Genomic DNA, 25,545 nt, shown 5'->3' with positions numbered 1-25,545 from the left:
CATTCGGAGTAGCACCAATTTGTGCAAGAAAATGCTAGGCGGCAATGAGGTCTACTGCAAAAGATGCACAATAATTACAGTATTTCACAATTGCTAAAACACAAAACCCTATTGTCTGAACCAAATCATCAGTGCCCTGAAACCACTTATTGAATTGATCACTGTTTTGGTAGAACCCTAAACACTTTTCACTAAGTTAGACACAACTTGCAAACATATTTTCACCCACTGAAACACATTTTCAACTGTGATGCACTTGTGTCGCATAATGGTAAGCATAGGTAGGAAAGGTGAAACTCAATGCTCAGGTGTCTCAACATAAACACAGCAACTCAAAATTGATCACACTTGTGGCTAATGATGTGAAGAAACCATCCATCCATCCATTTTCTGAGCTGCTTCTCCTCACTAGGGTCGCGGGCGTGCTGGAGCCTATCCCAGCTATCATCGGGCAGGAGGCGGGGTACACCCTGAGCTGGTTGCCAGCCAATCGCAGGGCACATACAAACAAACAACCACGTGCACTCACATTCACACCGACGGGCAATTTAGAGTTGTTTTAATATTTGTTGTTACCACAAAGCAGAGAGAATATAAGCCTGTGAGGATTGTTGCATGCTCTGTTTGTATGTAATACTGTTCCATGTTTGATAAAGTAGCACTTGTTTGAAGGTTTATAATTACCGTAACATCTATAGTAATTTCCATTAGCCTGTCTTAGGCGTTTCACATTAGCCAGGTTTACATGAAGACATTTTTGTCATTCCGATTGAAGATCTCTAGTCAACTGTTTACATGTGACATGATCTATTCAGATCGGGTGTATACATGTGTGCTACATTTAATCGGGACAGCCGTGTGACATGCGCACTTTGTCGTGACTGTCACGGCATTTATCAGGATGGAGGTCCGCCATCCAATCAGTACAGTAGTTGGGAGTGTTTTTGTACGTTTATTTAAAAAATGCTTGATAAAAATATCTAAGTAGTTAAAAACAAGATCTCCGTAGCATACGAGCTCCGTCGGGAGCTGCCATAGTTACGCCATGCGTAAACGGTGATGCCATTGTGCATTCAATCAAGACAGACCATGTGCAGACAGAGCTTTTCACGGCTCTATTCTGAATGACGGTACACATAGCAAAAATGTACTTCTGATCGGTTTGGCAAAAGGAATATTCTACCCCTGTGAAAATGAATAAAATTCCATTCGTATTCGGCTGGTTTATTCTGACTGAGGTGTTTATTTGGAGCATTTTCATTCAGTTTGGGCTTCTAAACCAATAATAATCAGAATAAAGGTTCCATGTAAACCAAGCTATTGCCAGCATTAGGCCTGTCATGATATTACTATTTTGACTTAGCGTTCGATAAATAAAATGGACACGATAGCTTTTCCGGACTCTTCTCACTGTTGTGCCGACAGCAAGTTGGACCACTCCAATACCAAATCCATAGCCTTGCTTCATTCAGCGATCCAAACTAAAGAGATACTTAAGGGAAAGTTAACTGTTTATTACGTTCGGTAAGGAGCTCGCTAGCGCGTTAGCTCGCGGGCTAGCGAGGTAAGGAGTTCGCACAACCGTGACGGGGTCACTTAAAACGTCAGCATCTCGCTCGGCGTTGTGTGTGTTAGACTTCACATAACACACACACATGCACACACGGGAAAGTCAACTGTTTGTTAACTATAACCGCACCGGCACACGTATTTCAGCCAGTAGTTGACTACAGTGAACGTATTTCATTGACAGGTGAAGGGCTTGTCTCCAGCACTTTCAGAAGAACAGAGCCTGCGCCTGTTTTATTTATTTATTTATTTTTTATCTAAGATATTTTATTGTTCTACAATTCAGTGCCAATTTTCAATATTCTTATTCTAGATTTAAAAGTTTTTTTTTTTTTTAAAAGGAGGTGTTTGACTTATTATGCTCTAACACAGAGATGGGCAATTTAAATGATGGCGGGGGCAACAATTTGTTGTCAGTGCTACCAGAGGGCCACATGGGAATGCAATTTTCTTGGTTGCGTTTTCTCTTACTGCTGGTTTTCACCATTGCGTCATTACTTTCTCTTCCTGCTAATTTTAATCATGGCGTCACCAGTCTTCTTCCCTGATAGAGAAGATCTGGCACTGTAGTAAGTGATGTCTGCTATCTAGTGGTGAATGGTATTTTTTTTACAATTTAAAACTCTGTTACGGTACAGGAAACTCTAGGGGCCAGTGGTGTAACCTTGATGTGAAAGGTGGGGAGGACAAATGTTTTGTTGTTGTTTTCAAACATTTATTCAAGTACAATTTTTATTTAACTTTTATGTGGAATACATCTTAATTGAATTACTAAGTACAGTATAGCACAGTGTTCATGTTCCCACTGTGCATATTGTACAGTCATTTACAATATTTAAATATACTTTATCGGACTAAAACCTGTGCTTTGTTTTATGCTACTGTATTTTGTCTGACTGTTTTTTTGTCAATGTCTTTATGTCTCAAAAGTGTTCTCTGTCAATTGACTGTCTGTTGTCGTACTAGAGCGGCTCCAACTACCGGAGACAAATTCCTTGTGTGTTTTTTGGACATACTTGGCCAATAAAGATGCTTCAGCATGCCCTTGCAGACTCTCCCTCCCCCTCTTCCTGGCTGTCACTGACCCCCCTTGCCCCCCTCTTAAATTGCGCCTATGATAGGGGCAACTTGAAGTGTGGGCGCTGGCCGCATGTTTCCCCTACCATATGTGTAAAATAAATAAATAAATAAATTTTAAAAAGAACAACAACAACAGCACTCTGGTTTCCTCCCACATCCCAAAAACATGCATTAATTGGATGGACAACAACAACAAAAATATTTTAATTCGGAAAATGAATCTAGGGACCACGTTTCCTCAATCCCACGTTTAAAATAAATTAGAAAAAATAAACAAATATAAAAAATACTGTAGGTAAAACATCAAATATTGTATACCTCTGAAGTAGCAGAGCCAGATGAGATCTCAGATCGACGATCAAGTATTACCTCAAATAAACTGTGTTTGTATGTTGTAACACTTGCTCCAAAGAATGAACTGCCTCAAAATCGGTTGTTAGGACTCGTTGAATGAGAGAAGAATATAATTTCAGATTTCATGTGAAGGAAGCAGATACACATTCTAAACTGCTCAACTTCAACAATGCCAAGAACCTTTGTCCCAATAGTTCACAAATAAGATAAGCACTTCAGTTGTGTGATAAATATGAATGAATTAACTTTTTTTTACTACTATGAATTTCCTTTGTTTGAAACCTAGATACCTTCAAATTATGCAAAACGTCTTACAAATATTTAAGCAGAGTAATCTGATGACCGACAGACCAACAAGGAGAAATTCTTAAGAAAATATGACTGACTTCCCATCCATCCATCCATCAATTTTCTTCCGCTAATCCGAGGTCGGGTCGCGGGGGCAGTAGCTTTAGCAGGGAACCCCAGACTTCCCTGTCCACAGCCACTTCCTCCAGCTCTTCTGGGGGGATCCCGAGACGTTCCCAGGCAAGCTGGGAAATATAGTCTCTCCAGCGTGTCTTGGGTTATCCCAAGGGTCTCCTCCCGGTGGGACGTGCCCGGAACACCTCACCCAGGGAGGCGGCCAGGAGGCATCCTAATCAGAAGCCCGAGCCACCTCATGTTACTCCTCTTGATGCGGAGGAGCGGCAGCTCTATTCTGAGCCCCTCCCGGATGATCAAGCTTCTGCTTCTCATCGTATTTCTAAAGGAGAGCCTGGACACCGTGCGGCGTAAACCACTTGTATCCGGGATCTTGTTCTTTCGGTCACGACCCTCAGCTCGTGACCACAGGTGTGCCCAGGAACATAGATCGACCAGAAAATTGAGAGCTTCACCTTTCGACTTAGCTCCTTTGTCACCACAATGGACCGATACAAAGTATGCATCATTGAATCAGAATCAGAATCATCTTTATTTGCCAAGTATGTCCAAAACACACAAGGAATTTGTCTCCGGTAGTTGAAGACGCTGCACCGATCAGCCTGTCGATCTGCCGTTCCATTCTTCTCGTGAACAAGACCACAAGATACTTGAACTCCTCCACTTGGGGCAAGAGCTCATGCCCGACCTGGAGAGGGCACCCCACGCTTTTCCGACTGAGGACCATGATTTCAGATTTGGAGGTGCTGATTTTCATCCCAACTGCTTCACACTCAGCTGCGAACTGCTCCAGTAAGAGTTGGAGGTCACGGCTTGATGAAGCCAACAGAACCACATCATCTGCAAAAAGCAGAGATGCAATACTGAGGCCACCAAACCGGACCCCTCTACCTGCGCTTAGAAATTCTGTCCATAAAAGTTAGGAACAGAATTGGTGACAAAGGGCGGAGTCCAATTCTCAACGGAAACGAGTCCGACTTAATGCCGGGAATGTGGACCAAACTCTGGCACTGGTCATATAGGGACCGAACAGCCCATATCAGGGGGTTCGGTACCCCATACTCCCAAAACACCCCTCACAGGACCCCCCGAGGGACACGGTCGAACGCCTTCTCCAAGTCCACAAAACACATGTAGACTGGTTGGGCGAACTCCCATGCACCCTCGATGATCCTGCCGAGGGTGTAAAGCTGATCTACTGTTCCATGGCCAGGACGAAAACCACACTGCTCCTCCTGCATCTGAGATTCGACTTCCCGACGGACCCTCCTCTCCAGCACCCCTGAATAGACCTTACCAGGGGAGGCTGAGGAGTGTGACCCCGGTCTGCCAATCCAGAGGCACTGTCCCTGATGTCCCCATGATGTTGCAGAGGCTACAGTTGTCTGGGGCTTTATGCCCCTGGAAGGGGTCACACATGGCAAACAGGTCCTAGGTGAGGATCTAGACAAAGCACGGCTCCAAAGACCCCATGATATTTAAAAATACAGGAGGACGTTTTCACTTGCCCAGACGCGAGTCACCGGGGCCCCCCTCTGGAGCAAGGCCTGGAAGTGGGGCTCGAAGACGAACGCTTGTTGGGCCCGGGCCTGTACCCATTAGGCCCAACTTGATGGGGTTAAAATAAATTTTTACACTCGTCATATTCACTGATAAAAATCACTTACCGTCATCATAGTCTTCCTCGTCCTCTGAAGTGTTGTTAATGTAGTCAGAGCAGGAGTCATCATCCAGGCTGTCATGAAGGTCTGCCTGGTTGTGGTTATCTTGCTCATGCTCATGTTCAGACGTCGAGGGTATTGTGGATCTCTGGTCCTCTAATTCTACAGCAGGTTGATTGTTATATTGTTTCAGTTCAACATCTGCATCCACATCCACTTCTGGACAGCTGGGAACCACATCTTCACATTTGAGAGAGGAATAATGTGCCTTACAGGTACGAGGAAGGGGCTTTGGCACATGTGATTCCTTGGGGTAGCGAGCTGGCCGCTGCCTCGGTTGGATGGCTTTCAAATCACATGACTCTGTATGATGAGCTGTGGGACAGGAGGTCGGGATTGGAGGAGTCACACTGTAGGTCCCTGGCCTCTTACTTTGAGCCATATTTGGTGGTTTACAGGATATGCATTGTTATGGTTAGCTCCTAAGACATAAAAAGAAACACAAATGCAAAGATATGATAAATAAATTCCACTTTAGCAAAACATCTGAGACAGTCTTTGTTGTTATGGGTATACTGTACGTAAGAAACTGGAATAGACTGGGAGAAATTAATACTAAACCTAAAGTGAAATAAATACCTTATCAGACCAGCAAAATCTGACTTTAAATCCTCAAGCAGCGAGCCAATGTACATTGAAACCATTGGACTAATGTGATAACTGAACACTATAGGATTCAGATTTAACCTCAATTTAAAATGAAAACATAGACTCACTCTATCAGAGACATACTGTATGTAAATTCAAATCTGTTGGCGTTTGCTTTGCTCATTTTTCATAGAGAAGCATCCCAGGAATTGGGTCACTACGGTCTTCTACTTTTTTTAAATGAGCGGCCAGAAAAAATATTAAAGAAACCACTTGGTAAATTTGTGCAAATATCAAAATGGATGAGTGCTTCAGAGCTGACAACATAGACTAATGCCCTGCACAGGTTGATATTAAGTAATAATAAATAACCAGTTTGGCCACTCGAGAGGATTTACAAGAGGCCGCGGCACACAGTCATAGCAGGCAAAATCAGCCAAATGTCACAGTTTGGCTGATTTTGTGAGGGAGAGATGCTACTCAATAAGCTTAATGTGGAGGTTGAAAAAAATAATCCCAGTGGAACTAAGACCATGCATGCAAAGCAGCATGAATCTGTACCAGCAAATGCCATTATTGCTACCAATCATTCTTCAGCTGTCTTTTTTTGTCACACACACCCTTCGGTACCCTTTCATCTGTTGTCAGTGTCCAGTTGACAGCTTTTCACATTTTTACCCCTCCATTACAATTACAATCATTAGCTATTATAATAATTAGTTAGTTACGAACCAACCAGCTCAAACAGTACACACTAAAACACAAGTACAACAAGACCACAACAACAAACCTCAAGCTTATTAATACTGTTATGTGGACATCAGTGACATGACTGACTGGCTGCTCTGTAGTTCAAACATGAACTGTAATTCCCTACTAAAATATAGCTGGATATAATTACAGTTGATTTACAGTGCACATGAAGACAATCAAACAACTGCTTCAAACCTAAATCTTTGACTAACTTACAAATGACTGTAAAAGCCCGTAGCTTGTGAAATCCAGAAAACAGAAACAGAATGAACCGCTCACCTGAGGTCCTGAAATGGGATGTGGTGTACAAGAGCACTAGTGTTAACAACGGCCCAGTGTTGCCTCCCTTAGGGCGCTCCTTGCTCCTCCCTTCCCCCTCCAGCTGCTACTCAGCATGAACGACACCGATTCCACCCGCCCTGTTTCTCCACATTATATTCTAACATCCGCTTGTTGAAGCACAGCCCCTCCTGAGCAGAGAGTAAGGCTCAGTAACTACGGGTAACTGCATCTCAGGGGCGGGGACAGCTCACCTTTGACCTCCTCTTTGTTGGATTCCAATATTGAGAAGCTCTTGGATTTGGTATGGTTTTGCCCCATTCAAGCATGATTTGATTTACATTTTAATGTACTTTTACATATCCATATCTAATCAGTTACAAATAAAATGTACTCACAAATTGTCTATTTGAGTAAATTAGCATTTTTCCGCAGCTGTCGGACAATTAAGACATAAATTAATTGGTAAACTATTGCCATACGGTAAACAAAGGTAGCCTTGTCAGTACTCAGGTTTCGTGTTAAGCTGATGTAGTACATTCGGTCTTAGGTACTATATACAATATATTGTGAATAGATCAACACATGTATATCAACAAACTGCTTTCACGCCTCTCATGTCCTTTGTTTTAAAGGTTTTTCTTTTTAAGGATTAGGATACACCATGCCTTATTGCTAATTTATGTAGCCATTAGTGAATCAATGACTGCACTTATTTTCTACATATACTAAACCTGCTGTATCTGACTGTCACCCACCTCCAGTAAATATACTGAAATGGAGGCAGTGGTTAAATGTTTTCTTTTAATCAGTAAAAATGCTTAAAAAACTAAATGGATGTCACATACACTGTGTTGTTCTAGCCTGCCTACAGAATCCCATTTGTCTGCTTTGAGCAGCAGCTGGGGAACAATTGAGCCAAGCTATCATCTCCAACAAACCTTTTTCTGTCTGCCACAAAATGCTAGAGTGAGATGAAGCTTTAAATTATCATCAAACACTCCCATTTTTTGGCAGATACATGTGTGTAGTGTGTTTATGCAAGGTTGGGTCGGGGCGGGGGCTCAGGAGTGTGAAACAGTCCAAAAGCAGCAGATGGTATCGTGTAGGCCTCGGGAATACTGCCTCTGTCATGGGTGTGTGTTCCGGTTTTTGTCTTCCCCCTGTTTCATACACACCTGTTCCTGAGAGCATCTTCACCACCTGTGCCTCGTTCACCCTAATTACCCCTTGCGTTTAACCTCGTGTCTCATTCTTTCTCGTCGCGTTCCAGCATTCCTTGTTTCCACGTCAAAGACTCACAGTAAGACTAGACTCTGTTCCGATTATCGGCCTCGCCTTTTTGCCTCACGTTTTTGGATACTGTTGCCTTTTTTGGATTGCCTGCCTGTGTACCGACCTCTGCCCGTCTATTAAACCTCTCTTTTTTTAAACTGTCCATTTGTTTTGGAGTCGTGCATCTTTGGGTCCTATCCTCTGTTCCGTTCATGACAGAACAAACTGGCCTTAACATTGACCAAACAGACTCAGACCCGGTGCGCAAAGCCCTTCAAGCGCAGGGTCAACGCCTCTCGAAGCAGGATGAGCAGCTTGCTGCCCTCCACCTTCATCTAGAGGGACTATCAGAACATCAGGACAATATGATGAGACAGGTGGCCTCACAGTTTGAAGTTCTTATGAAAATTATTCTAAAGAAGGAACCAGTTGGCACAACACCCGATACCGCCATGGTACCAACATTTCCATGTGAAGCAGTCACCATGCAGCCACCTGCCACCTCTGCTGCTGTCTGCCCACAGCTCTCTCGACCAGAGAGGTTCTCTGGAGATTCTGGGAACATTAAGCTGTTCATCCCTCAGTGCGAACTCCACTTTGAGCTGCAGGCAGCTGCCTTCCCCACTGAGCGGGCAAAAATTGCTTTCGTTATTTCCCACCTGAAATTTGTTTTTTCTTTTACCTAAGCAATGACCAAAGAGAACAACAAAACAACCATAGTACAGACCTCCACCAAAGCTAAACTTTTAACACAACTGTGAAAAAAAAATACCTCCATGTTTATATTTGTCCATCTGATAGTTTAGAAATTCTGAGTGGGGTGGACGGTTCAACACAAAGATTAAAAGATAATGCTGTGCAAGGTCGCCCTCTGTTTCACGATTTTTAGCCTTTGTTTATGGCCCAAGCACTTTGGACTTATTGTGCATAGTTGTTGTTGTTTTTTGCGCATTTTTATTTTTTTTTAAAACAAACTATGCGGAGATCTCGGTGGTGCTACAATGCATTCATGCGCAGAAACTATGTGCAATGAGTCCAAAGTGCATGGGCCATAAACAAAGGCTAAAAATCGTGAAATATTTACCTTTTTTTAAAAGTAGATGCAACGTAGCAGCATTGCAGCTCTTGTCAGAATAAAGTAATTAATGTTATTCTTTGATTCATTGTGATTTGAATCCAAAAATTATGTTTCGGTGAAGTTTTTATTCTGCGGACTCGAATGCCGATTCGAGTCACCACAAATTAATGCGTAGCTCTACTAAATACATTAAATATGTTTGAAGATGGGCAGCACGGTGGACGACTGGATAGAGCGTCTGCCTCACGGTTCTGAGGTTCGGGGTTCAATTCCCAGCCCCGCCTGTGTGGAATTTGCATGTTCTCCTCGTACCTGCGTGGGATTTCTCTGGGCACTCCGGTTTCCCCCCACATCCTAAAAACATGCGTGGTAGGTTAATTGAAGACTCTAAATTGCCCGTAGGTGTGAATGTGAGTGCGGTTGGTTGTTTGTTTATATGTGCCCTGCGATTGGCTGGCAACCAGTTAGGGGTGTACCTTGCGTCCTGCCCGATGATAGCTGGGATAGGCTTCAGCACTCCTGCGACCCTTATGAGGATAAGCGGCCCAGAAAATGGATGGATGTTTGAAGATGGGCAGCACAGTGGACGACTGGTTAGCACATCTGCCTCACAGTTCAGAGGACCAGGGTTCAAATCCTGGCCTCGCCTGTGTTGAGTTTGCATGTTCTCCCTGTGTGGGTTTTCTCCAGGTAGTCCGCTTTCCTCACACATTGCAAAAACATCTGTGGTAGGTTGACTGAAGACTCTAAATTGCTTGTAGGTCTGAATGTGAGTGTGAATGGTTGTTTGTTTCTATGTGCCCTACGATTGGCTGGCGACCAGTTCAGGGTGTACCCCGCCTCTCGCCCAAAGATAGATGGCATAGGCTCCAGGATGCCCGCGACCCTTGTGAGGATAAGTGATAAAGAAAATGGATGGATGGATGGGTGTTTGAAGATCAGTGCTGAAAGCATGTGCAAAGACATTTGCACATTGTAGCAAGTACCCGTTAGCGAGCTCCCGGATCAGCGCACTGGCGGACTGGCGTTGGGGCCGTCCAATACTCCAAAACCTTGATCTATACACCGCACATAGAGCCACAAAACAGACATTTCAGGGAAAGTTAACTGTTTATTACGTTTGCTAGCCCATGAGCTAATGAGCTAACAAGCTAGCCAGCTAAACTAGCTAGCTGACTACAGACGTTTTAGCAAACCTATTTGATTGACAGCTAAGTGAGTAGGCCGTGTTTTCAGCACAATCAGTAGACACGCCCACAGCGTCCGAGAGCTGCGAGGTCTGGGAGGATGATTTTGGAATCTCATTTTATATACTTTGGAATACAATTTTTTTTTCATTCAAATTTGACAGGTTTGTTAACAACACTTTTCTATATGGTGTGTCAATTTTATAAGACATTTTATTTTCAATTTACAATGCCTTTAACGAACGTGTCTTGATGTTTTTGAGAACGCTGCGTTATCATGCAAACACTAGAAGCCATAAATGTCCTAAAACAGAGGACGACTGTTAGATATATTGTAGAAGTTATCATTTATTTGCTTAGCTTGCATTAGTATTATGGACAATGTTTAGAAAGAAAGATGTCTCGCCTTCAAGAAGATGACTCAGCAGGAATCATCTGAGAGAAGGACGTGGCCGGGACGTGGCAGGTGCCATGTTTTCACCTTGAAACCCTACCCTTAGTGTGTTGTGTCTTGTAGCTTAGTACGTTATGTCTTGTAAACTTAGAAACCTCCCTATTTTCAAATAAATGCAGGAGCGACGGGAGAGATTGTTTAGAGCGTGTTGAGAGGCTGTAATCTGAACAATCTCCCATGCGCCCTCCTCATGAGTAAAATGACCAACGTCTTCATTCCTTTTGTGTTTATTCATTATAATGTTTGGTGAGATAAATCCAACAACGACGCTTGGCTACGTCACAGTCTTTTACGAATGACGGAACAAAATGTTTGTGCTGCTCAAGATTATAAGCATAATAACACAGCACAGTGTATACTTACTTTGACCAGCGGAGATACATTAGTTCAATAACTCACATTCTTAACTTGAGAACAAGCAGTTGTTATATGCGTGTGTAATGTGGGTATATTAAGCAAATTTATTTTTGTAGATCAATATAAATGGGGATTGTTTTGATATTTTGTGTTAGCAGTAATTTTTCAGAAATACAAGCCCTCTACAATTTTTTTGTTTTTTGTTTGTTGTTGTATTTGTGTCAGCTCTATTAGTAATTTTAATCCCATAAGGTGAAATTCAATGTATAGTGTACTCTGATGTTAGTTACACACCATACCAAGAACCGGACCACATATGCAAGGATGCAAATAGAAATGTCAGTGTGATTACTGTGATGAAACAACAACAAAGTTCATTGTGAGAGACTTAACAGTACAGTAGGTGCATGGCATTTGATAACACACCTCCTTGGTCTACTCTATACCACTGAGATAATGGCAGAAATACATATTTTAAGGTATTAGGGTATTAGAAAAAATAAAAGGTAGTCATAATTTTAGAATACAAGTAATAACTGACTTAGTAACCATACATTTTACCAAGATGCATTTTTTTCGGGTTGTAGGCATAGCTTGAGGGCTAACTGCATACTGTCGGGGTAGAAATGGGCCAAGTTATTACTAAGTAACTCACAATTGCGCCAAATAGCCACTGATGGAATGAAGGCACTCAGTACTTATATAGTAGGGGAGGGCTGACTCATGCCAGAATGCCCAAGTGCGCACTTGGTTTCGTCACGCCCCCAAAAATATATCTCAAAATTCAGTACTAAATTGTTCTCAGTCTTTGCACATGCTTTCAGCACTGATCTTCAAACATCCATCCATCCATCCATTTTCTTTATCGCTTATCCTCACAAGGGTCGCGGGCGTTCTGGAGCCTATGCCATCTATCTTTGGGCGGGAGGCGGGGTACACCCTGAACTGGTCGCCAGCCAATCGTAGGGCACAGAGAAACAAACAACCATTCGCACTCACATTCACACCTACTTATTGCTTAATTAGTGACAGACCATTTCAGCCTCTGAAGTTGTTTTTCTCAAAGCCTTTCGATCTTTGTCTAAAACCCACTCATCTGAGTCCATGAGCCACTGTGGCTTTTAATGCCAACAATAGAGTTAACTAGCTAATCTGAACCATTTGTGTTAATGTGACACATTGATGATATTTAGTGAGAAGTTCGGAAGACGCCTGAATTTCTTAGACTTAAATTTAATATTTGTTCCAGCTATGACAACATAATTACATTTATGGCCGCAACATCTGTAGTTTCTGGATCCTGACAGTCTTTGCTGTTTGTACATTGAGAATAGGATCAGTAACAGAAACAGACTACATTAGAAAATAAAATCTCATTGAGATTCAGCATTTGTTCTCCTTAAAGCCTCCCACTCACTTCAAGACAACAACAAGGGAGCATTGCGGGAGACAGGAAGAGGAGGAGGGCAGAGAGTTGTTTTGCAGCGGGAATGGCACAGGACCACAGAACTCCCCTCTCGTTGTGCCTGCCAATGTGCAGCTTGCCACCTCAAGCACAACTACAACTTTGACCGTTTCCACAGCAACTCCAGTTTTTTTTTAGCACAGTCTCTCTGGGAAGGATCTAAGCCAATTATCAAAAAGGCCCTTTCAAAGAATTAAAATTCAGCATTTAAATAGAGTCGTTGTGCTAATGTAAACTACTTTAACCCAGCTGATTTTGGGTGAAAGGCGGACTACACCCTGAACTGGTCGCCAGTCAGTCGCAGGGCACATATAGACACGGACAAGCATTCACACTCACATTCACACCGTCACTAAGTGGGAACTGAACCCACGCTGCCTGCGCCAAAGGCGAATGTACCACTACACCATCAGTGACGCACAAAAACCCAACACAGACAAAACTAAAACCCATGGTAACAATCAGAACATAGCCTTTGGCCTTGTCATACATCCCTGTTATAAATGATCAAATGTGCGCATTGCTAACTCTTGCAAAGTATTATTAATAATAATATTTCACTGTAATGTACTAGTTTGGACATAAACAACAAGTATTTACTTAGGTTTGCTGAACATCAGGCCCATTATGCAGAGAGATGCAGACAGCTCAATGGCCACGGAGAAAGACACATACTGGGGTGACTTTATATGGTTCAATTCAGTTTGGCTATGCAAGAAAAAAAGATTTACTGAGGGAGCTGGGACAGATCACAGAGTCGGAGTCTTTTCATAAAACTAAAATGAAAGCGTTTTGAATGCATTCATGTAAAGTGAATAACATACAACAAAGATGCCCAAAAAAAATCTAATTGTCGAAAAAAATGTAGTTTGTGATTTAAATTATTTTTTTTACTTTAATGTAATATAAATTTACATCTTGGCAAAGGAACGTGTGCCTTGTGTAAAGATTCTATGGGTGTGTGAATGTGTCTGAGCACTGACCCTTACTGCTGTGCTTTGAAACTTAACTAAGCTCAAGTTAGCAAGAGCTAACGTTTTGGCTAACACTGGTAATGTGCATTCCAACATTCAAACATGGTTTACATGAAATAAAAACTGATTTAACTTTCAGGATACACTAAATGAATCATTTTCTTTTTTCAGTGCACAGTCATATCAGTTATAGGAGATGCATAGGCAGATGTAAATATTCAACAACAAAAAGGATATGGCACACTAGCAGAAATGAATGTTAATACCTGCAGTCTAACTTCAGTTTTAGATGAGACTTGGATTAAAAAAAAGGACAGATGTAAAGGCATTTGTAGTATACTGGTCCACATAGCTCAATTTGTGGAGATTAATTCTCACTTAATATGCTCTTTGACTGATTCTGTGACGAGTGACCGGTCCAGAGTTTAGTACACCTTTTGTCTTAAAGGTGCCACATTTTACCAAACCAACTTTTTCTTGTGTTTGAGATTTAATATGGGCTCCATGGTGCCTCAGTTAATATGTGAAATATGAATTAAAATTGTCCACGCATTCCTGAGTTCCAGACGTTTATCTGCGTCCCTAGCGAAGATCTCCACCTACCTCTCCGCTCCCAAGCCAGCGCAGTCAACATAACAAACACGTGCGCCCTCACAAGTTGTGAGGGTTGGGTCTTCTACATGGATGCAACCAATCAGAGGAAAGGGAGCGGTCTTAGCCAAATATGGACAAAGCGGATACAAAACTGGGTCAAACAGAAGTAGTTGTCAGAGGGGCCTTTTATGGGCACTTGTATGACAAAACCAAGGTTTTTTTTTTTTTTTTTAATGAAACTGACACTTTTATACTAAGTCCATGTTAGAGAGTCACTCTATGCAGGTCTAAATAGCCAAAATATGAGACCTGTAAAATAGGCTCTAGATTAAACTGTGTAGAAAATTAATTTAGGGTGATTTTTTTTTCATTATTTTTTTTATTATTATTATCTTTTTTTAATTGAATAAGGCTCACACTTACATACCGAGCCTATCTGGCATCTTACAGAAATAACAATAACTGGTTGATTTTAGAAAAGATTACAGATTTTAGATTTTACTTTAATAAGGTCTTTCATTTGTCCAATTTGTGTTCTCTTTTGACCTTGTTGTTATAAACACAAAGTTTGATCTAGACAGCTGAGGATTTAATACACACAAGGTTAGATTGCCGTGTGAATTATCATAACAATCAGGAGGAAGATCACAGTTTAAATTACTCCCTGGATGACACAATGCTCCACCAAATCTTGCAGGTCTTTTTCAATCCTTTTTGTTACTGAGACCACTCCAGAAACCCATCCCTCCCTTGGCCCATAATCATCATTCAGTGTCATCCTTTAATGAATCCCAGTTACTTGTTCATGGCCTTCACTCTCCTTACCTCACTCAAGCTCAAAACTGCTGCACTGGGTGACCTCTGGTTAATGACCAGAGGTAATAAACATTCTGCCATTGCCTCGTAATTCTATTTGGACAGGAAAATACACTGGAAGAAAAACTCTGTTCCCCAAAAGTAAATTTCACATATCAGACTACAGTAGAAACAGATTGTACCTCCCAGTCAAGAATCTCATAAAATCTACTAATCATATTCATCCAATTTGGAGAAGGTGATTGTGCCTACAGTTCGTGCAAAAGGCAAAAATCTCTTTGTGTAGTTAAGAGAAACAGTGAGCAGGTAACCTCAGCATACTAATGTAGATTAGTGATGGGCATATGAAATAAATTCTGTGTTGAGTCACTCACACAGCACTTCTGGGAACCCTGGGAGAAAATATGAATCAGTTCACATGACACAATACATACACTTTGACATAAGCATGCATGCATTTATTGTATATTCAAAATTCCTACAGGCAATACAACCGTGATAAGAGTTATTTCAAACCACAGTTCTCAGGTTCCCTCTGGCTTCTCATGTTTGCCTCTGATAAACACAATTAGGTTAAACGTTTCAGTCCTCTTCACATCACAGCAATATGACTCAACACTCAAACCTGTATCTGTCTCCTCATCTTTAGATGGAACATGAATACAAGTATTGTTTTTTTGTGTGTGCGTGTGTGTCCCTATCACCAGTGGCCAGCTGACATGCAGAGGAGTAATTGTGCAGACAGTGACGGCTCTAGCACCCAGAGCAGCAGCACCATACAAATGACAGATGGACACAAAGAGCTTGGTTTTGTTTATCAGTCCTGTCCATTGTTGGTGAAATTTTTTTCTTATTTGTGTGTGTGTGTGTGTGTGTGTGTGTACATGCACATTCATGCGTGCATATATATATACACATCTATTACAAATTTAGACCTGCTTGACAGTGTGTGCTAATGTCTACCAGTGTCTCTTGCTGTTGCATCCCAATGCACTGCAAGTGTGGGGTGTGTGTGTCCATGTGTGAATCTGTCACATCAGTCCTTGTGAAGCAATGGCAGGTTAACCAGGAGTTGAAACAACTCCCAGCATTATTCATGCTTTACTGAAACCCGTAGGAAACACACAGAGTCAGAAGGGAGACTGAAATCTGCCCACCACTATATACTTTCACATGGAGCACATTTGGAAAGCAGTACTGCATGTTGTAGGTTGTTATTTTTCTATCCACCACCCACTTCTGTCTAATGCATTTAAACATGAAAACACATCTTTTCATGTGTTGTGTTATGTTGTGTAATCTGACAAGGTCCCCCAAATGCATTTGCTTTTGAGAGACAAAAAAAAAGCCAGCAGGAAGTTCCATAATATCAACCTCGAGGTATGTTAATGAGGTTGGGGAATCTGTAAAAACAGTAATCACAGCTGCAAGTGCAGTTTGACAGAGGAGGCAGGTCTGTAATCTAATGTGTGATTCAAAGCTATTTCAAGAGTTCTTTGGGGAAATTTCCCTCACAATGCTCTGTGGAAACTGTGCAAATCAGAAAGATTGTCAGTGCTTACTGCTTTGATAATAGGATGGTTCTATTTCTGTTATAAAACAATTTATTATCCTTATGTCTGCTTGGGTTTGCTCTGGTTCAAATGTCAAGGAAAGACATTACATCATCATTTTTATGCTGACTACTAGAAACTGACTTGACAAATGTAGCCCTAGAAAAGGAATATGGTCATATACTTTGATTTCACCATCTGTAATCTAAAATATGACACAATTCAGAGAATGCAGAGAAATCTCACATTTGATAATGATATGATGATGGAGCAAAAAAAAAGAAAAAAAAAGAATGCATAGGACACCTTAAAAAGTGTGACATGGTTCTATAAAAATAAAATGATTAAACCAGTTAATGTGGCTGCAAATACTCAAAATCCAACAACAACATTCACAAAATCTGGACATCAACGGATGTAAATTGTACTGGAATGGTTCACAGAAGAAATAGACTGGAAATGAAGTATGAAGATCTGTGAAGCATCCTTTAATGGTGACAGGAAGATACTGTTACGGAGAAAGATTCGGCCTGACTCCTATTTTCGTGTCAAATCGTGCTGTGATTACAGGAGGGTTTCAAAATAAAAGTAATGCAGCTACTTGACTGGACTGCCTCTTGTTCATACCAGTGTTGAACAGAGACAGTTTGGTGCATTAAGTTGTGCTAAAAGATGTATATCAAGCATGAACAGGAAAAGTATCCAAACAATAACAATCAGGTTGGAAAGCTGATTCATTTTGATTACACAAAATGTGCATGTACAAAGAGTCATATATTGTTTGTGGCATCTATATATTCCAATTCCTAAACATATCAAGTGTGACTTTTTTTTAAAATGCAGCATGTATTCCCTGCTGATGAGTCTTGTTTTCCCATTAGTACATACAAATTGCCCATTGAGAAAAATATCATGCCTTATTTATTCAGTCCAAGGTCAATTCTGAGGGGAACTAAATCAATGACAAAGATGTCAGCCAACACATACATAAACTCAGTCATCAACATCTAACCCTGACCTTAATTTAACAATCGCTAGGGATGAGTTCAGAGGTCATTAGTGATAGAAAGGACATGGGATGTGAAAGGCCTCATAAGGTCTGTCTCACCAAAATGAGCCAACAAACGCACCAATCCTGTGATAACAGAAACCAAGATTATTGGATCTGTCATTTGAATCCCCTTACATCACATCACTGTAGACTCTGCTCTAAATCCACGCCATGGACCTTTGCATCATTTACTATATGTCATGTAATATAAAGGATAGGTAAAAACTGATATGCACATACCAATGTAAAAAGTAAGTAGATATTTGGCTGCTAAATTGCATAAAACCCTGTAAAAAAAAACAAAAAAAACAAGAATTAAGATCAGAGAGACACCTTTATTTCTTTGATAGGCTGCTATCAGTTGCATTTAGCGAAAACAGTTTAAGAGTGAAAAAGACTAGCAGCAGTTAGCTAGGTAGTGTTTGCATTGAAATACAAAATATTGTGCAATGCTGAAGTTATGTACAGACATAAAAGCAAGAAAACAAATGAACAGTGGTACCTTTGCTAGAAGGATTTGAACACAAATCTATGTTATAGCTACCCCACACATATAATCTGTGAACCTTTGCATTTAGTCCAAGAATAACTATTCTTTCTTGAGGTGCTTAATATTCTGAAGCCTAAGACAAACTATGCTGTTCTGGCTCGCTACAATGTCATTGTAAATTCCCGGAACCGGAAGGAAAGTACGCTGGTGTGTTTAGCTGCAGCTCGCCAGTACGTCTGAATGCTCTACAATGGTTTTACTTCTTGTTCATCTGGACCCAATATGTTTCTTTACTCAAGCTCTTGTCTATATACGTGTTTTGTAGATGACTCCATTTACCCACATTTGTTGTAACAAATAAATTATGTGGACTTATATTGAATTGGGTATTACCTTTGACATACCCAGTAACATCCATTATTCACACCTATACTGTATATATTTTTTGCATTCCTTTTTTAGATTCATTCAAATCAGATTTTTTCCACTTCTCTTCTAACAATGTTCTAGACCACAGCACTGTAGGGATCATCACATTCTTCAAAATAACACTGTAAAAGTCAGTCAAGACAAGAGTGTTGGACTCACTTATACCTGCGGGTTGGTGTGTGGAGATGCTATACATGTACAACTGTTCACGTCAACATATTCTTAACCAGACCAATAAAATTTTAACTCATCACACCTTAAAACAATTGTCAAAGGCTAATTTTGTCATCACACTTTTAATTATTCAAGCAATACAATCATGTTTGTAAATGCCCAATGATTGACTGTCAACCATTCCAGGGTGTAACCCGCCTCTCACCCTAACTCAGCAAGGATAGGCTCCATCTCACCTGTGACCTTTAACAGAAAGTAGAAAATGGATGGATGGATGGATAACTTTATTTTACAATTTATATAAAATAACGAGATCCAGTTCTGTACTGGTGCAGCAAAGTTTAGCGTTGTACAGTACAGTACTACAGTACTACACAGTACTAGTACAGATCTGGTACAGGGACGATTGTGCAAATGGTGCAGAGATTTCTCAAACACATAAGTAGCCAGTAGTAATCAACAGCATATTTGGCAGCATGTTGCAATGCCATTGTAAGTCAACTGTTTAAGACATTATTGGCAAGAAGGACAAAGCTGTTGGAATGTCTGCCGGTTTTAGTTTGCATTGTTCGATATCGCCTACCTGAGGGAAGGAGCTGTAATAGCTGGTGACTAGCATGTGGAGGGTCCGAGAGGATTTTGCGTGTCCTTAATTTAGTCGTGGCAGCATGCAAATCCTCAAGAGTGGGTAGGTGGGTACTGCTAATCTTTTTGGCAGCCTTAACTGTCTGTTGCAGTGTGATTTTGTCCGTCTTTGTGGCAGAACCAAATCAGACTGTGATGGATGAACGCAGAACCAATTCAATGACTGCTGTGTAGAACTGCCTCAAGAGCAGACCAGCATTGTGCTTGCGCCATGTGGTTCACTTGGTTTTCTTGTAAAAATGTCTGATAATGTAGGAGGAGTGTGCTTCTCTGTATGTAATGTGCTTTGAGAAGTATGCTGTTGTGCAAATAATATTGACTTGACTATACCTATAATGCACTGCATTTTGATCTTGTGGTTTGGTACATTCAATCAATCAGGTTATTAATTTAGCAGTTATTGTTGAACATTTTCAGACGGAGCTAGCAAATTGATTTAACAGCATAAAATTAATGTTTGTAAAGTGTGACAGTGGTATTGAGCAGGGTGACCTATCACCAGGAAATCCAATAAATTCTTTACTCACAAAAGAAAAAAGCTTAGAAGCGAAAACAACAGGGAACAACAATCTGATTAGACTGGACAAAAACTGGGAAATTGATGACTGACTGAAAAGGAAGGAGGAGGCTATGGGAATAGAGCTGGGTGATATGGAAAAAAATCTGTCATAATATGGGCCATTTTATATCACAATAACGATATACCACAATATAGTAAGTTTTCAGCTATTCTATGAAGAATTATACAACATAGTATGACTGCTTACTTTTTTCACCATTTCAACTATTTAAAAAGACCTGTCACAAATAAGAAATGTATCCAATTAGGGCTGCAGCTATCGAATATTTTAGTAATCGAGTATCCTACTAAGAGTCCTATCGAATAATCAAATATTCGGATAAAATATATTTTTGCTTGGTTATAGAGCAATTATGAATACACAAGAGAAAATAATAACAACCAATTGGTTTCCTTTTTTAGATAATCAACTGTTATTTTCTTAAATTCACATTGTGCAGATGCAGAAAACTGTATTTTCTTGTCTACTTTTCCAGTGAGGCAATTTGAAACACAAATATAAAATAAAACTAACAGCGAGATTTCAGTTTAAACTTGGCATTTCTTGTGAGTATCAAAAAGATAAGGCATTAATTTAAAAAAAAGGCGCAAACAGCCTTTATGTTGTACAACTTCACTGCAGCAACTAGCATTCACTGCACCAACTAGCATTTTAGCATGCGACATAAAATAAAATAGGTTTTCATGGCTGTGTTTGAATTTAGACCATCTGACTAAGAATATGACACATATTCCTAATACACCTAGAGGTTTTGGAAGCGTTCAAACTTAAAAAAAAAACTTTATTGGAGCACATAAGGCACCAATGGTCCCAATATTTTGTCTATCAAGCAAGTGTAGCGGACATGCGCCTCGCAAACTGAGGTGACACAGTGAGTCCCCACACTTTGATAAACTGCATTCTTCTAAGCGGCACCGCTGTGAGACTGCCCCTAAAGAGACGTCTCGTGGGCCCTAAACTAATTAACATCTACCCTCTAAGTCTGAACTCCCAAGTATCAAATGCCAGATGTTCCACCCGACCTATCTGGGAATACGAACAATTTCTGGGAAAAGGCGACACCCGCAGGCGTCGAGAGGAACTGCAAAGTCGATCCGTGAACTCTCAATTGATGTTTAACCAAGGATAAAAGTCCTTCCAAACATATGCCTTGATGTCTGTGTGAGAGTGTCAACTTTAAGCGCTTTCAACTTTTTCTGAGCAACTGTGAGATTTTGAGGATTGTTTGTCTTGATGTGACTCCAAACAGCATGAAATGTGATTTGAATCATAAGCAGTTGATTTTCCAAACCGAAAGTATAAACACTCAGTCTGATATGCTTGACCGCTGAGTAAAGTGAGTACCAACTTGAAGTTATTTTATATTAATATATGAGTTTAAACCCATTTGATCAAATTTGTAGACGAGATTCAAGCTGATGGGTGTGGTCTTCTCCAAGTCGGCAATCCCTCTTGCCCACTGGGATATTTAACTCTGAATTCACACCTTCTCGCTCTCTTGTGTTTTTTTTGTCCTCTTGCCAGTTGGGCTTGCCAGTTGGGCTGCCCGTGGGACACCCCTCCCCCTTTTGCCCTTTCTTTATTCGGTTCGGTAACCGCGAAAGCTGGGATAAAACAGACCTGGCTTCCCAGCCTCAATGTGCTCCATCGCTAGGCGATCAGAGCAGCTGCTCCTACGATACCAAGTACGCTCACAGCCAAGCGTGATTGCTCTGAAATTGCCAACGAGCCACAAAAAAGGCAGGAAGAGAGAGACGGTCCTGTTCTCCCAAGAAGGCGTGACGGCCAGCCATTTTTCTTCTCCCGCCTCTTTTATTTCGCTTTATTTTCCTACATCTTTTTCGTCTGCAACCAAATCTGTCGCCTTGCTTCCTGAGCCACCAGCGTGAGTAGACACGGCATCTTTGCCAGACTACAATATTAGTGCCTAATAATTTCGGGAAAATTACTACCTTCAGACAAAATCTCAACTTTGTCCTCTCTCTCTCTTTTCCCTCCGCACTGGACGCAGGAAATGCTCACATTTCCAACTTTAGTCCAACAGACGATGTTCTATTCCTCTTATCATACGCAGATTATTCTTATTTTTACCATTATTAGTGTTATTTTCTTTCTTTAGTTAGACCTCTTTTGTGTGTTTCCTTCTAGATGTCATTAAATATACTAAAAAAGTCCACTCTTGGTTGTATTTTGTGGGTGTTCTGAATTTAAGTAAACCTTTGTCATCTAGAACTCAAAATTTCATAAAGTGTCCCAACCTTCAGATTACAAGACTGATAAAAAGGTTTCTCGTCATTTTCCCTAAGTTTTATACCTATAAAAAGTGACGTGGTGCCCTTTTCGAGACATATTAGTTTTATTTTAACAATTAAATGAAAAATTATGGTAAACTGCAAGTAACGTAAGCATCGCTTCTGGCTTATTATTTTCTCCTAAATTAACAAAAGTGAGTTTGTTTTCTCTGACTACTAGTATTTGGTTTTAAATTATGCATACCATTTGTAATGCATTTACTAAAATGAAAAGCCTACACACGGCAAATACAAAATTACTGGAAACAATCCCTGTGAATATTAGCATTCATGGTTTCACTAAATTCATCCCTCCACCTTGGGCTATACACATAATATAGTACCATTATACAACTCACCAGCAATTGAATTTACTGACCCAATCCTTCTTGCTATTAGACATGGCTCAACGCCCGTCCAATAGGAGTAGTTTTGTAGAGTTCAGACAATATTGCAGGATTTACATCCAAATTTACTCCCTTCTTATGTGCCTCCGCACGGTTGTGCTTGTCAACATTAGCTTTCTTTAGCCCGCTGTATGCAACACCTTCCACAAACTTCGGCAACTAATTTGGGCAATAATTAATTACATTTGCGTGTTGGCAACAAAGGGAACAACATATATCATCTACGATGCCCTCTTTGATTGTAAAATTAAGCCACATGAGGCTTTTCGCCCAGTTTTCAACCATCCGTGGCTTGGCATGTCGCATTTTGTCGTCTGCTCGCTGCCAGCCATGCGCTCTGACTGACTTTTGCCCAATCAGCAATCACCTTTCTGTTTGTTTACCTCTTCCTGCCACGCTGCTTTCATTTCTGTTACCAATCTTTTCATCCAGTTACGAGCAATAAACAGTTCAAACTTTATTTTGACAACTGCTGACTTTTTTTTGTTTAACTGTAAACTTAAAAAATATGCATTATCTATCTGTGTCCTTCTTCCCTTGCTGAGGTGAACTACTGTAAGTGTGCCGGCACATAAAAGGTAGCCCACGTATGCGTCCTTTGAATTTAAAAAAATTTAAATAATGGCTCTCCAAGGGGTGGCATGGTGGACAACTGGTTGGCACACTGCCTCACAGCTCTGAAGACTGGGGTTCAAATCCCAGCCCCGCCTGCGTGGAGTTTGTATGTTCTCCCCGTGCCTGCGTGGGTTTTCTCCGGTTTCCTCCCACATCCAAAAAACATGCGCGGTAGGTTGATTGAAGACTCTAAATGAGAATCAGAATCAGAATCATCTTTATTTGCCAAGTATGTCCAAAACACACAAGGAATTTGTCTCCGGTAGTTGGAGCCGCTCTAGTACAACAGACAATTTACAGAACACTTTGGAGACATAAAGACATTGAAAAAAAACAATTGTGCAAAAAGATGTCCTCTAGCACAGAGCAGTTCGAATGACTAATATGGCAATAGTCCGGTGCAATGACCATTGTGCAAAGGGCGCTGAGACTTCAAGGAGTGTATGCGGTTTAAAGTGACGAGTAGTAAGATAATCTGGGACAATGTTGGTTGTGCAAATGTTACAGATACTCCTCAATCAGTGTGCAAATGGAGCAGATGCTACTCTGGCATGAGTGGCCAGTATATGCAAATAGTGCAGCATGGCGAGACAACTACAGTGAGTGCACGAGTAATACATAATTGGCCCCACAAAAATGTGACAACAAACTCAAGTCAAAAAATTGCCAGCTTGCTGTAATGGAATTACAGGTTAGGTGTTTAAGAAGTTGATTGCAAGAGGGAAGAAACTGTTGGAATGTCTACTAGTTCTAGTTTGCATTGATCGGTAGCGCCTACCTGAGGGAAGGAGCTGCAAGAGCTGGTGACCGGGGTGCGGAGGATTTTGCACGCCCTTATCTTAGTTCTGGCAGCGTGCAAGTCCTCAATGGTGGGTAGGGGGGTACTGACAATCCTTTCAGCAGTTTTAATTGTCCGTTGCAGTCGGAGTTTGTCCTTTTTTGTAGCAGCACCAAACCAGACTGTGATGGGAGAACACAGGACTGATTCGATGACCGCTGTGTAGAACTGTCTCAGCAGCTCCGGTGGCAGGCCGTGCTTTCTCAGAAGCCGCAGGAAGTACATCCTCTGCTGGGCCTTTTTGAGGACGGAGTTGATGTTGGTCGCCCACTTCAGGTCCTGAGGGATTGTAATTCCCAGGAACTTGAAGGTCTCGACGGTTGACACAAGGCAGCTGGACAACGTGAGGGGCAGCTGTGGCGAAGGATGCCTCCTGAAGTCCACGATCATCTCTACAGTCTTGAGCGTGTTCAGCTCCAGGTTGTGTCGGCCGCACCACAGCTCCAGCCGCTCCGCTTCCTGTCGATATGCAGACTCGTCACCGTCCTTGATGAGGCCGATGACAGTGGTGTCATCTGCAAACTTCAGGAGTTTGACAGTCGGGTTCGCTGAGGTGCAGTCGTTCGTGTAGAGAGAGAAGAGCAGCGGAGAGAGGACACAACCTTGGGGCGCCCCAGTGCTGATGCTGCGTGTGGATGAGGTGGCCTCCCCCAGCCTGACCTGCTGTGTCCTGCCCGTCAGAAAGCTGTAAATCCACTGGCAGATGGCAGGTGAGACGCTGAGCTGGAGAAGCTTGGTTGAAAGGAGTTCAGGGATGATGGTGTTGAACGCTGAGCTGAAGTCCACGAACAGGATCCTCGCGTAGGTCCCTGCACTGTCGAGGTGTTCTAGGATGAAGTGCAGTCCCATGTTGACTGCATCATCCGCAGACCTGATCGCTTGGTAGGCAAACTGCAGGGGGTCCAGCAGGGGATCTGTGACACTCTTGAGGTAGTCCAGCACGAGACGTTCAAAGGACTTCATGACCACAGATGTCAAAGCGACAGGCCTGTAGTCATTCAGACCCGAGATTGCAGGTTTCTTGGGGACTGGAATGATGGTGGAGCGTTTGAAACAGGATGGAACGTCACACATTTCCAAAGATCTATTGAAGATCTGAGTGAAGACTGGAGCGAGCTGGTCCGGGCAGACTTTGAGGCAGGATGGGGACACATGGTCCGGGCCTGCCGCTTTGTTAATCTTTTGTTGTTTGAAGATGCGTCTCACATCCTGTTCATGGATGGTAAACGCAGAAGTCAGAGGTGTGATTGTGGTCGCGGGTGCGGCCGGGTGGGTGTGTGGAGTGAAACTGTCCTTTTCAAATCTGCAGTAGAAGGTATTCAAGTCGTTGGCTAGTGTGCTATTGTTCTCAGCTTGGGGGGATCGTCACTTGTAATTAGTCAGCGATTGGAATGCATACCAGACTGATTTAGAGTCGTTTACGCTAAACTGTTTTTCCAACTTTGCTGCGTGGTTCCTCTTTGCAATGTTAATTTCTTTAGTCAGCTGGTTTCTAGCTCGATTA

General features: G+C 41.6%; 1 protein-coding gene across 5 annotated transcripts in view; it reads right to left on the bottom strand.

Annotated features, from left to right (window-relative positions):
* apba2b (amyloid beta (A4) precursor protein-binding, family A, member 2b) overlaps window positions 1–25,545 on the bottom strand; it is a 74,274-nt gene that overhangs the window by 29,392 nt on the left and 19,337 nt on the right. For 4 of the 5 annotated variants that reach the window (XM_061670497.1, XM_061670500.1, XM_061670502.1 and 1 more), the window contains exon 2: window positions 5,094–5,569. The exons of the other annotated variant lie outside the window; for it this stretch is intronic. In XM_061670497.1, the coding sequence (XP_061526481.1) occupies window positions 5,094–5,529 (436 nt within the window). In that variant the 5' untranslated portion in view covers window positions 5,530–5,569. The remainder of the gene's footprint in view (window positions 1–5,093; window positions 5,570–25,545) is intronic. 5 annotated transcript variants of the gene reach the window in all.

Source organism: Phycodurus eques, chromosome 2, assembly GCF_024500275.1.
Source record: "Phycodurus eques isolate BA_2022a chromosome 2, UOR_Pequ_1.1, whole genome shotgun sequence".
In the NCBI taxonomy this organism is placed as follows: Eukaryota; Metazoa; Chordata; class Actinopteri; order Syngnathiformes; family Syngnathidae; genus Phycodurus; species Phycodurus eques.
Note: the sequence above shows the minus strand (reverse complement) of the source record. Positions and strands in the feature narration are given on the sequence as shown.